We start from the raw sequence: 13053 nt of genomic DNA on the forward strand, positions 1-13053 counted from the left end.
GTCTCTGTTGCTCCTTATCAGAGCAACCTGATACTTTTTAGTAGCCTTGCCTGAGGCTGTGATCTCATCAGCCGCATTAGGATGGCAGTTGAAATTTCAGGGCATACCTGAGTTTTGTTTGCATACGCTTAAACTCAGTGGTTCTCTTTTTCTTGAATTAATACATTGTTGAAATGTAAACAATTTCTCTTAGATAATTGGCAGTCCGTGACAGTCTTTACATTGCTCGGGAGGATAAGTCACACCACTGAGTGAAAATCCTTTGATTTGATGTGAGCAATTTTGCAATTTCTTTGGCCTCAAATATCACATAGCTTGCCTTGTGGCAGGCATTTTAAGTTTGTGGTCACTTTTCACTTCAATGCTGCCATAGTGTGCCCAGTGTTTTAAAAGCCACTTGAATCGGGGGGGGGGGGGGTCAATGAAATATGCAAATTAATGGTGACGTGTGACTGTGTGTGATGTTACACAAGGGTAAACTAGTGCAGGCAGTAACAAGTGTGACATTGTTTACTCCCCTGCTTCTTCACCAGAAGTCCTTTCGACCTCAGTTGGAACGTACTTCTCAATTTCATAAGGTTAAGCATGAAAATAATTTAAAAGCATCTTAGAATTGATAGAATACCATCTGTTCCTCCTCTTAACTTAGGAATAACATTAAATCATACATGTGTAGAATCCTTTGTAATATCTTAGGCTCCCATATAAGTATTTTTCCCCTTTACTTAAGAAAGGTGTGTGCCAAGCACATAATATCATAGGATTGAAATATTTTCAGAGAGTCACTTTTTAATACACATCAAATGTAAATGCGTGGATGCCCATAACATTTCAAACTGACCAGAAAGGTACTGAGGCATCATTTCATTTTCCACATGTGAGAGAGAACAGCCCAGCTTGGCTTGAAGGTTTCATCTGCCTGACATTCTCATACCATAAAGAACAGACGCCCCAGCATTGTTCCAATCTGTTTACGTGCTCTGTGTGTGTGTGTGTGCTTGTTTATACACACAGTGTACGTTCTAGTAATAGTGCTAATAACACCTTGTATCTAATTAAAGCTGGCTCTAGGGAGAACACGCAGTGGTTTATGGGCAAGCAGTCCCAGTGTTTCCCCATTCCATTTTCTTGTCTGTTTGTGTAATTCCAGCCACCCACAGTCTCCAAGTGGATATGCTGAAGCAGGCCTGCAGCCTGGGTACCAGGAGGGTGTGAACTGGAAGGGACATTTGAAGCAGGTGTTGGGATGTGGCAGGGAGACTAGTTTCAAGTCTGGGCTTGTGACACATTAGAAGTGGCCATTGGAGTGTTCAGCTTTCTGGCTTTTAAGAGACCATCTTTACTCGTTGGGATTACTGCCCGCTATGGAAACCTCATGAAGCATCCATTCTGATTTCCAGATTCTTCATTTAGAGACGTCCCACCGCCTGGGCTCTCCTTGCACCCTTCCTCCTCCATGCCTGTTGGGTTGCCGACGGGGAGGAAGGAAGCAGCAGGGCAAGTCCATCCATTGTCCAGAAGCGTTCCAGGCATCACCTTGGAAAGGTAAGGCTCAGTTTGGTCTTACACCTTGACGTCTCAGAGCTGCTGCTGGGGCTGACTTTTCTCCCTGTCCTTCCAGCTTCAGGAGGTCAGGGGCATCCTTGGAGTCCGAAAGTGACGGGAGCACCTGGAAAAGCAGGTCTCAGTCTGATGAGCTGTTCCAGCCCATGGGTTCACCTCCCTCCACGGACTCCTTCTTAATGGAAGGTGAGGAGAAGACGCCTTTGCATTTACTTGGGTTTCTGTGAGCATTTGCCGAAAGGAATGTTTTCTGAAGGATGTAAGATGGAAACGTTTTCTTTTATTTTTAGAAGAATTCTGTTTCATGGTGTCACTTAGCTACAGGTTCTTCTGATTAAAAAGAATGCAAATTGAGCCACAGAGGAGACTTCCAGATAGTGACCAAGGAAACATGATGCATCTTTTTAAAGGGACATATTCCCCAAAGAATATGTCATAAACGTCATGAAGAGAAAGAAATATGTGCTTGTTCTTCTTTAAAAATGTTTTACAGCTATTGATGAATTGGTATAGGATCATACATTAAAAATACATATTTCAGTTACTTAAGACGGGACTTGCCTGGATCGCTGAGATATTTATCCCCATATGTTGCCTCCTACTTCTAGGGGAATGAAAGCATTTTTAAAAAACATGTTTTTGGAAAGGACAATCTGGGGAATTGCTTGTTGTATCCTAGCGTTACTAATAGGCAAAGGAAAACCAAATGAAGGGAGAGTAGTGTTGAGAGAAGGGGGTGGACTCTTCCCCAGGAATCTGCTTATTTTAAATCCATTGTCATCACATCTTGACTCCTCTGAGCTAGAATATCTCTAAGGAGTGCCATTTGGACAAATAGAATTTAGTTTTCCTGAAAGGGGTATATGTGTGTTGTCAAATTCTATCAGAAAAATCTGTACTCACATGTGACTGGAGGCCTTATACCCTGCTTCATGTTTATATTAAGGACAGCAAGCCAAGTAAAGAGCAAATAAAGTGGACAAGTACAAGATTCAGTTTTGAGTAAACAGCACAAAGCAACCCAGGGCAAAAGAAATCAGTGGGTTTAAGATTCTGTATGCACATCGTGGACTCTGCAGGTTACCAAAAAATAAAACTAAAATAGAACAAGTCAAAAAGAAAACAAACAAAAGAATCTTCAGTATATATATGTATTTTTGGCATATGCACAATCACTATTTTAATACCTGATTCTGCTTTGCTTTCCTGAGGGCAGTCTTGATTTGAACCATTTCGCTTGTTTGGTTTCAGATGTTTCAATTGCATATCACAGTATTTTGGCTTAGTTGTTTCTATGTTCATAGCAGGTTTCTTTAGGGTGATGAAGCCATAAACATGGGCACCTGTGAAGGTCTGTTTGTGTTATGTGTGTTCACCCACTTCTGGCTTTTCTTTTCTTTCTTCAACGCACATTAGATGTCGTGGATTCGTCTCTGTGGAGTGACCTCAGCAGTGATGCCCAGGGGTTTGAAGCAGAATCTTGGAGTCTGGTGGTGGACCCCTCATTTTGTAGTAGGCAGGAGAAGGATGTCATCAAAAGACAGGATGTCATTTTTGGTAAGCATTTCAAACATTCTCTCTGGGCTCCAGCAGTGTGGTGCAGAGGAAAGTGCATGGCATTTGAAACCATACATACCTGGATTCAAGGCGAGGTTCAAATCCCGGTTCTACCATTTCCTAGTTACTTGGTCTCAGATAAAATATTTAACTCACATGGACCTCAGTTTTTCCTTTTGTAAAATGGAGATAATGATACTCTGGATTAAAATGTTGTGAGGCTTAAATGAGGCATTGTCTGTACCTGGTATAAGCACATTTTATGTCTTCTACCCTTTTCTAGTTTACTTAGGCATGGTCTCTACTCTTTCACCTCTCCTGTTGTACGAATCACAGTGACTGTTCACATATTTTAAGGTAGGGCAGTCAGGGCTGCTGCATGCAGGGCCCTGTAGTTTGCCTGCACACAGCCAGAGACTGCGACTCACATATGCAGAGGGACTGGCGGCACCTGGCTTAGGGCCGTGTGTGACTGTGTGCCTCAGTCCTGAGTATGGAGTTCAGCTGTGGGAGGCTTTACGATTTCATGCTATTTGGGGTGAAGGCCGTCTGAATTAAGGGAGGTTAGATTATAGACTAGTTAGGAAAAAAAGAACTTTAAAAAATTTTCAAGTATGAAGTAGATGCTAAAAAGTGGTTCCAAGAAGATACCTTACTTTAAATATGAGATTAACTCTTAGTTTTTGCTAATCCTGTGTGTGCAAAGCATGGGCCGCAAAGGCCGGTGGCGACGACGGCCGCTTTTCTCCTGTGTGAAGTGGTGGTTACGTAGATCAGAGGAGCCGATGTGTAGTGTGCTGACATCTAGGGCTGTGCAGGTGGGAGCTACCTTGGAAAGAGTGATGCTGTCCCCTTTAGTATGTCTCACTTAATTTATATGATACTGTAATTTTTCTTCATTTATTTCTTGATTTCATATATTATTAAAAATAATCTCACCCATGTGGGATGAATTATCACGTCGTGTAGTTCACAGCATGGCCTCAGGGTCAGAAAGTCTTGTGTTCTAGGGAAAATCCTTCACCTCTCTTCTTCACGTCTCTCTTTTAAAGATAAGGAAAATCATTCCTATTTTGGGGGTCATAATAGTTAAATGGATTAACGGATATGGTAGATGCTTAGTATGGAGTAGGTATTAAAAATATGGTAGGATACAATAATTAATAATAATAATTTAAAGTTAGTCAGTTCCCAATTAGAGTTTTGTTTATGATAAAATAATAAACAAGCTACGTGTAGGTTTCTTTACCCTCCATGGCTGATGTTTTGTGTTCTTTTTCAAAACATGTACATGAGTTTGGAAATATTAATCTAGAACTTGTACTTCTGATGCTCCTACAAATTGGGAATTATTGTTTTCTCTCATGATGCATTTTTAATATTGAGATATAGTCACAAAACATTGAGATATAAAATTCACCCCTTACAGTGCATAATCTATATTGTAGTGTATTTGTAAAGTTTTAGTATGTTTATAAAGTTGTGCGACCGTCAACCACTGTTTAATTCCAGAGCATTTTCATCACTCCAGAAAGAAACCCTGTGCCCATTAGCAGTCACTCCCCTTTGTCCCCTCCCACCAGTACCTGGCAACCACTAATCTACTTTCTGTCCCTGTGAATATGTCCCTATGAACATTACAATATTTAGTGTTTGGGGCCTGGCTTCTTTCACTTAACATATTGTTTTCAAGGTTCATCCATGCTGTAATAGAAATCAGCACTCTGTTCCTTTTTGTGGCTGAGTAATATTTCATTGTATAGATATACCACACTTTGTTCATCTAATCATGACTTGATGGTCATTTGGGGTTGTTCCCACTTTGGGGGTCACATCATACTTTATGTTTAACCTTTTGAAGAACTGCCTGTTTTCCAAAGCAGCTGTACGATTTTACATTCACACCAGCAATGTATGAGGGTTTCAATTTCTCCACATCTTACCAAGGCTTCTTTATTGTTCATCCTTTAACTTACAGTTATTGTAGTGTGTGTGAAGTGGTGTCTCATTGTGGTTTGGGTTTGTATTTCCCTGATGGCTAATGATGTTGTGCATCTTTTCATGTGCACATTGGCTATTGGTGTATCTCTTTAGAGAAACATCTATTCAAATCTTTGGCCTATTTTGAAGTGGGTTTTTTTGTTGTTCTTGAATCATAAGAGTTCTTTATAGATTCTGGACTCAAGTCCCTTATCAAATACATGATTTGCAAATATTTTCTCCCATTGAATGGGTTGTCTTTTCACTTTCTTGATGATGTCCCTTCATCATGACACATTGTTTTCTCCTGGGGAAAATGGAATTTCAGAGGCAGATCCAATAATAGAAAGGACCTACTGTTGTATACATTGAGGAACTTCATTATATTTAATTCAACATAATTCACCAAATTAATTGTGCTCCTACTCAATACAAAACACACACACACACAAAAAATGAAAGAAGAAAAAAGAAAGAAAAGAGGTAAACTAAGTTACATTTTATAGAGCATTCACGGGAAAATAAAACCTGGTGCCCAACTGAAGATACCTAAAGATGTTAGCTGGTTATATTATGAAAGTTTGATACATTGGATTCTTACATCTTGGACTTGACTTATACATATCCTCATATAATGTCTGGAAAAAAGTGAGTAGTTTAATATTTTGAGCTTACATGAAATGGTTAATTAATGCTGACTTCAACAGTAGAAGATATTATTATTCCTAAACATTCCCTCTTTTTTTTTTATTTGTGTAACATACAGTGTTTAGCTACTAATTTAGGTCAATAGGGATACTTCTTAAAAATTGAGGTATAATTGACATAATTATATTAGTTTCAGGTGTACAACTTAATGATAATTGTCTATATTGCAAAATGATCACCACAGTAAGTCTAGTTAACATCAAAGGACACTTGGTTTTTTAAAGCTTGTTTCTGCTCACCTGTTTCAGAGCTAATGCAGACAGAAATGCATCACATCCAGACCCTGTTCATCATGTCCGAGATCTTCAGGAAAGGGATGAAGGAGGAGCTGCAGCTTGACCACAGCACTGTGGATAAAATCTTCCCCTGTTTAGATGAGTTACTTGAAATCCACAGGCATTTCTTCTATAGTATGAAGGAGCGAAGGCAAGAATCCTGTATTGGCAACGACAGGAATTTCGTCATCAACCGAATCGGAGATATTCTAGTACAACAGGTGAGAAAGGTTTAAAGGTCTTAAAACCTCAAAGCCTAAAGGTATGCAGACTGTCCAGAGTATTCAAAGCCTGCAGAGAACTGGAATTGATTTCATTATGATTATTGACAGGTGGGTTTAGCTGGTTGTCTTTTATTTGATGTTGGTGTGTATGACCGATGTCTGAGAGCTTTTAATAGCCAGTAACTCTTCTGTGTGTCACAGGACTTGGCTGGAGAAAATTTACTTAGACTTTTTTTTTTTTTTTTTTTTGCTGCGCTGTGCGGCTTACAGGATCTTAGTTCCCCTAGCAGGGATTGAACCCTTGCCCTCGGCAGTGAAAGCGTGGAGTCCTAATCACTAGACCACCAAGGAATTCCCTACTTAGACTTCTTGATGTGATGGGCTCTCTAGTAACATGCCTTCTTGAGTGGCCCGTGATATATCTCCAAGATAAGTGCTGCTAATTTTAGGAAGAGTGAGGCAGATCTATTATCATGAAAGCCCTGGCCTTCATGCCTGGGGGATAAGACAAGCAAATCTCCCTCAAAGGAGGCACTTTTTAGGTGCTTGGGATGTTTGAAGCATCAGTGAGAATGGGCTGTGCCACGCTCCTAGTTAAAAAGAAAAAACACCTTACTTTTGACAATTTGTATCGGTCCCCGATCTCTCTGAAAGAGGCTCTGCATTTAAAACATGCTAATACAGAAGTTAAATAACATGTATCCAGCAGCCTTAACATGGCAGGGACTTTCAAGGTACTTCCATTATATTAACCATCACAACACAGTGAGGCAAATATTTATTTTCCCTAAAACTGAGGCATGGAGAAGTAATGACTTTCTCAAGGTCACACATCTCATAAGTGGCATAGCTGGGATCTGAGTTAAGAATATATCTTTGTGATATCCACAGTGACATTCTGGGAAGGCTTTCTAACATCACTAGTCTGTAAGTCCCAGTGAGGCAGGGAGTCTCGTCTCTTTGGTTACCACTGTATTTCAACACCTAGAACAGTGCTTGGTACTATAAGTATTTATTGAATGAAGGGGTCACTTGGGAAAAACACACCAGGAATTCACTCCAATGCTATGTTTTGCAGTCACTTACAGCATTTGAGGAAAGGCATGGAGATCTATTGCTAATTACTTTAGTTTGGTGTTCTCTAAGTAGATGCCAAAATGTCCCCTCCAAAATATTAATTTTGTATCAGTTTCACCCTGTCACACACACCGGTTGAGTTTAGCTGTTGGTCTATAGGTTAAACATTTAAATATGCTTAAATACGAATATTTTTAATACACAAAAAGAATCCTGACAGTTGCCCAAAATCTTCTTCCTCATGTCTAACAGTGTAAAAATCCACACTAGTAATAAGTTTCTAATCAAAGCACTATCTGCTTTGCATCTTATCTTTAAAGTCCTAGACCTGTTCCATCTTCATAATTCACCTGAAACATATACAGTGCCAGGTTAAGAGACCGTAAAGTACTTGGGAAGACAGTTTGAATAAAAATGTCTGATTGTGTCTTGGTGAACTTGAATCTGAGTGAGTGCATTCAAAAATGAAGTGCGAGATTATTTTATCATTTGAAAGTATTTGCATCATCTCTCTTTCCTTGATACAAACAATCATGACTTTTAATTATAATCATTGAAAACATTTTTTCGTTCTTGTGTCACTTTCATAGTTAACAAAAATTTCACATCTTTACCAGATATATTTTTTATTTAATTTTATGGAATTGGAGGACAAGTTTTGGGAAATTGGCTATTACACAGGGTGAGCCTGGTGGTCTTTTGGATGAAAAGGAAAATCTTCGGTGTTCAAAGAGAAGGATTAAGTCTGCTTTTGTGTTCCTGTTGGTGGACATGCTTAGTGGGTATGGAAAGGGCTTCCTTCCAATACTATGTAAATAAAGTTATCTCCTGAAGAATATATTAGCAAAGTCCTCAGACAATGGCTGTGGGAGTGGCACTCTGTAGGAGCAGAGGGAGAGCAAGCTTTTGAAGGATGTATGAGAGAGTCTGGGGAAATCCCACACTCCAACTTCGGGGACTCCATAGATCTCAGGAGGCTGGGCTGCAATATGATGGTAATTTAGTCAGTGGGAACTTGCAGTGTTGGTGAGAAGTTGTGAACATGTGGAACATACTTGATATATAGCAGTGTTTTCCAATTTGAGGTACATAGGAATCTCCTAAAGCTTGTTCAGAACGAGGTATTCTGTGCTCCCAACCCCTAGTGTGTTGTTTGATAGGATTGGGTCAGGGGGTTGGCATTTTAAAATTATTTTTTCCCCAATGGTAATATCTTACAGAGCTATAATACAGTACCACAACCAGGATACTGATAGGGATACAGCAAAACGCCAGAACATTCCTATCACAATGAGGATTCCTCATCTGGCCATTTTATAGCCGCACCTACTTCCCTCCTGTCCCCAACTGCTGGCAATCACTAATCTGTTCTTTCTATAATTTTGTCATTTCAATCCAGTTATATAAATTACATGCATGTTAGATAGATTATATACACAGTATGTCCCTTTTGGATTGGCTTTTTTTCACTCAGTACAATTCTCTGCATCATCTAGATGGCTGTGTATGTCAGCAGTTCATTCCTTTTTATTGTTGAGTTGTATACCAGGGTATGAATGTACCACAGTTTGTTTATTTATTTATTTATTCATTAACATCTTTATTGGAGTATAATTGCTTTACGATGTTGTGTTAGTTTCTGCTGTATAACAAAGTGAATCAGCTATACATATACATATATTCCCATATCCCCGCCCTCTTGTGTCTCCCTCCCACCCTCCCTATCCCACCCCTCTAGGTGGTCACAAAGCCCAGAGCTGATCTCCCTGTGCTATGCAGCTGCTTCCCACTATCTATTTTACATTTCATAGTGTATATATGTCAATGCTGCTCTCTCACTTCGTCCCAGCTTACTCTTCCCCCTCCCCGTGTCCTCAAGTCCATTCTTTATGTCTGCATCTTTATTCCTGTCCTGCCCCTCGGTTCATCAGAACCTTTTTTTTTTTTTTGATTCCATAGGCACAGAGCTCTTAAAACTCTTTTGAATTTCCTAAGTGCTGAGTGATAAAAAGTGTCTTTTGCTACGTTAATGAGGTGTCTTTCGTTTTATTTTATTTTATTTTTTAACATCTTTATTGAACTATAGTTGCTTTACAATGGTGTGTTAGTTTCTGCTGTATAACAAAGTGAATCAGCTATACATATACATATATCCCCATATCTCCTCCCTCTTGTGTCTCTCTCCCTCCCACTCTCCCTATACCACCCCTCTAGGTGGTCACAAAGCCCACAGCTGATCTCCCTGTGCTATGCAGCTGCTTCCCACTATCTAGTTTACATTTGATAGTGTATATATGTCAGTGCCACTCTCTCACTTCGTCCCAGCTTACCCTTCCCCCTTCCAGTGTCCTCAAGTCCATTCTCTACATCTGTGTCTTTGTTCCTGTCCTGCCCCTAAGTTCTTCAGAACCACTTTTTTTTTTTTTTTTTAGATTCCATATATATGTGTCAGCATACGGTATTTTTTTTCTCTTTTGGACTTATTTTCACTTTGTATGACAGAATCTAGGTCCATCCATCTCGCTCCAAATGACTCAATTCGTTTCTTTTTATGGCTGAATAATATTCCATTGTATATATGTGTCACATCTTCTTTATCCATTCATCTGTCGATGGACACTTAGGTTGCCTCCATGTCCTGGCTATTGTAAATAGTGCTGCAATGAACATTGTGGTACATGATTCTTTTTGAATTATGGTTTTCTCAGGATATATGCCCAATAGTGGGATTGCTGGGTTGTAGGGTAGCTCTGTTTTTAGTTTTTTAGGGAACCTCCATACTTTTCTCCATAGTGGTTGTATCAATTTACATTCCCACCAACAGTGCAAGACGGTTCCCTTTTCTTCACACCCTCTCCAGCATTTATTGTTTGTAGATTTTTTGATGATGTCCATTCTGACTGGTGTGAGGTGATACCTCATTGTAGTTTTGATTTACATTTCACTAATGATTAGTGATGTTGAGCATCCTTTGATGTGTCTGTTGGCAGTCTGTATATCTTCTTTGGAGAAATGTCTATTTAGGTCTTTGCCCATTTTTGGATTGGGTTGTTTGTTTTTTTTGATATTGAGCTTCATGAGCTGCTTGTATATTTTGGAGATTAATCCTTTGTCAGTTGCTTCATTTGCAAATATTTTCTCCAATTCTGAGGATTGTCTTTTCATCTTGTTTATGGTTTCCTTTGCTGTGCAAAAGCTTTTAAGTTTCATTAGGTCCCATTAGGTCCCAAAATAAATATTTTATTTATTTATTTATTTTTTTTGCTGTACGCGGGCGGGCCTCTCACTGTTGTGGCCTCTCCTGTTGCGGAGCACAGGCTCCGGACACGCAGGCTCAGCGGCCATGGCTCACGGGCCCAGCCGCTCCACAGCATGTGGGATCTTCCCAGACCGGGGCACGAACCCGTGTTCCCTGCATTGGCAGGCAGACTCTCAACCACTGCGCCACCAGGGAAGCCCTGTTTATTTTTATTTTTATTTCCATTTCTCTAGGGGATGGATCACAAAGGATCTTGCTGTGATTTATGTCATAAAGTGTTCTGCCTCTGTTTTCCTCTAAGAGTTTTATAGTGTTTGGCCTTACATTTAGGTCTTTAATCCATTTTGCATTTATTTTTGTGTATGGTGTTAGAGAGTGTTCTAATTTCATTCTTTTACATGTAGCTGTCCAGTTTTCCCAGCACCACTTATTGAAGAGGCTGTCTTTTCTCCATTGTATATTCCTGCCTCCTTTATCAAAGATAAGGTGACCGTATGTGCGTGGGTTTATCTCTGGGCTTTCTCTCCTGTTCCATTGATCTCTATTTCTGTTTTTGTGCCAGTACAATACTGTCTTGATTACTGTAGCTTTGTAGTATAGTCTGAAGTCAGAGAGCCTGATTCCTCCAGCTCCGTTTTTCTTTCTCAAGATTGTTTTGGCTATTCAGGTTCCTTTGTGTTTCCATACAAATTGTGATATTTTTTGTTCTAGTTCTGTGAAAAATGCCATTGGTAGTTTGATAGGAATTGCATTGAATCTGTAGATTGCTTTGGGTAGTATAGTCATTTTCACAGTATTGATTCTTCCAATCCAAGAACATGGTATATCTCTCCATCTATTTGTATCATCTTTAATTTCTTTCATCAGTGTCTTATAGTTTTCTGCATACAGGTCTTTTGTCTCCTTAGGTAGGTTTATTCCTAGGTATTTTATTCTTTTTGTTGCAATGATAAATGGGAATGTTTCCTTAATTTCTCTTTCAGATTTTTCATCATTACTGTATAGGAATGTAAGAGATTTCTGTGCATTAATTTTGTATCCTGCAACTTTACCAAATTTATTGATTAGCTCTAGTAGTTTTCTGGTAGCATCGTTAGGATTCCCTATGTATAGTATCATGTCATCTGCAAACAGTGACAGTTTTACTTCTTCTTTTACAACTTGGATTCCTTTTATTTCTTTTTCTTCTCTGATTGCTGTTTCTAAAACTTCCAAAACTATGTTGAATAATAGTGGTGAGAATGGGGAACCTTGTCTTGTTCCTTATCTTAGTGGAAGTGGTTTCAGTTTTTCACCATTGAGGACGATGTTGGCTGTGGGTTTGTCATATATGGCCTTTATTCTGTTGACGTAAGTTCCCTGTATGCCTACTTTCTGGAGGGTTTTTATCTTAAATGGGTGTTGAATTTTGTCAAAAGCTTTTTCTGCATCTATTGAGATTATCCTATGGTTTTTATCCTTCAGTTTCTTAATATGCTGTATCACATTGATTGATTTGCATATATTGAAGAATCATTGCATTTCCGGGATAATCCCCAGCTGATCATGGTGTTTGATCCTTTTAATGTGCTGTTGGATTCTGTTTGCTAGTATTTTGTTGAGGATTTTTGCATCTATGTTCATCAGTGATATTGGGCTGTAGTTTTCTTTCTTTGTGACATCTTTGTCTGGTTTTGGTATCAGGGTGATGGTGGCCTCATAGAATGAGTTTGGGAGCGTTCCTCCCTCTGCTATATTTTGGAAGAGTTTGAGAAGGATAGGTGTTAGCTCTTCTCTAAATGTTTGATAGAATTCGCCTGGGAAGCCACCTGGTCCTGGGCTTTTGTTTGGAAGATTTTTAATCACAATTTCAATTTCAGTGCTTGTGATTGGACTGTTTATATCTTCTATTTCTTCCTGGTTCAGTCTTGGAAGGTTGTGCTTTTCTAAGAATTTGTCCATTACTTCCAAGTTGTCCATTTTATTGGCATTTAGTTGCTTGTAGTAATCTCTCATGATCTTTTGTGTTTCTGCACTGTCTGTTGTTACTTCTCCCATTTCATTTCTAATTCTGTTGATATAAGTCTTTTCCCTTTTTTTCTTGATGAGTCTGGCTAATGGTTTATCAATTTTGTTTATCCTCTCAAAGAACCAGCTTTTACTCTTATTGATCTTTGCTATTGTTTCCTTCATTTCTTTTTCATTTATTTCTGATCTGATTTTTATGATTTCTTTCCTTCTGCCAATTTTGGTTGTTTTTTTTTTTCTTTCTCTAATTGCTTTAGGTGTAAGGTTAGGTTGTTTATTTGAGGTGTTTCTTGTTTCTTGAAGTAGGATTGTATTGCTATAAACTTCCCTCTTAGAACTGCTTTTGCTCCATCCTATAGATTCTGGGTTGTCATGTTTTCATTCTCATTTGTTTCTAGGTATT

The 13053-nt window shown here is 39.0% G+C and overlaps 1 protein-coding gene across 4 annotated transcripts in view; it reads left to right on the forward strand.

Moving 5' to 3' along the window:
* The window catches only part of ARHGEF28 (Rho guanine nucleotide exchange factor 28), a gene marked incomplete at its 5' end in the record, with an annotated part of 260851 nt that overhangs the window by 176857 nt on the left and 70941 nt on the right, over positions 1-13053 (forward strand). For all 4 annotated transcript variants that reach the window (XM_082652386.1, XM_082652388.1, XM_082652387.1 and 1 more), the window contains 4 exons: positions 1401-1545; positions 1622-1749; positions 2980-3120; positions 6057-6304. In XM_082652386.1, coding sequence (XP_082508512.1) covers positions 1401-1545; positions 1622-1749; positions 2980-3120; positions 6057-6304 — 662 coding nt within the window. The remainder of the gene's footprint in view (positions 1-1400; positions 1546-1621; positions 1750-2979; positions 3121-6056; positions 6305-13053) is intronic.

Source organism: Grampus griseus (genome assembly GCF_964374135.1).
Source record: "Grampus griseus genome assembly, chromosome: 3".
In the NCBI taxonomy this organism is placed as follows: Eukaryota; Metazoa; Chordata; class Mammalia; order Artiodactyla; family Delphinidae; genus Grampus; species Grampus griseus.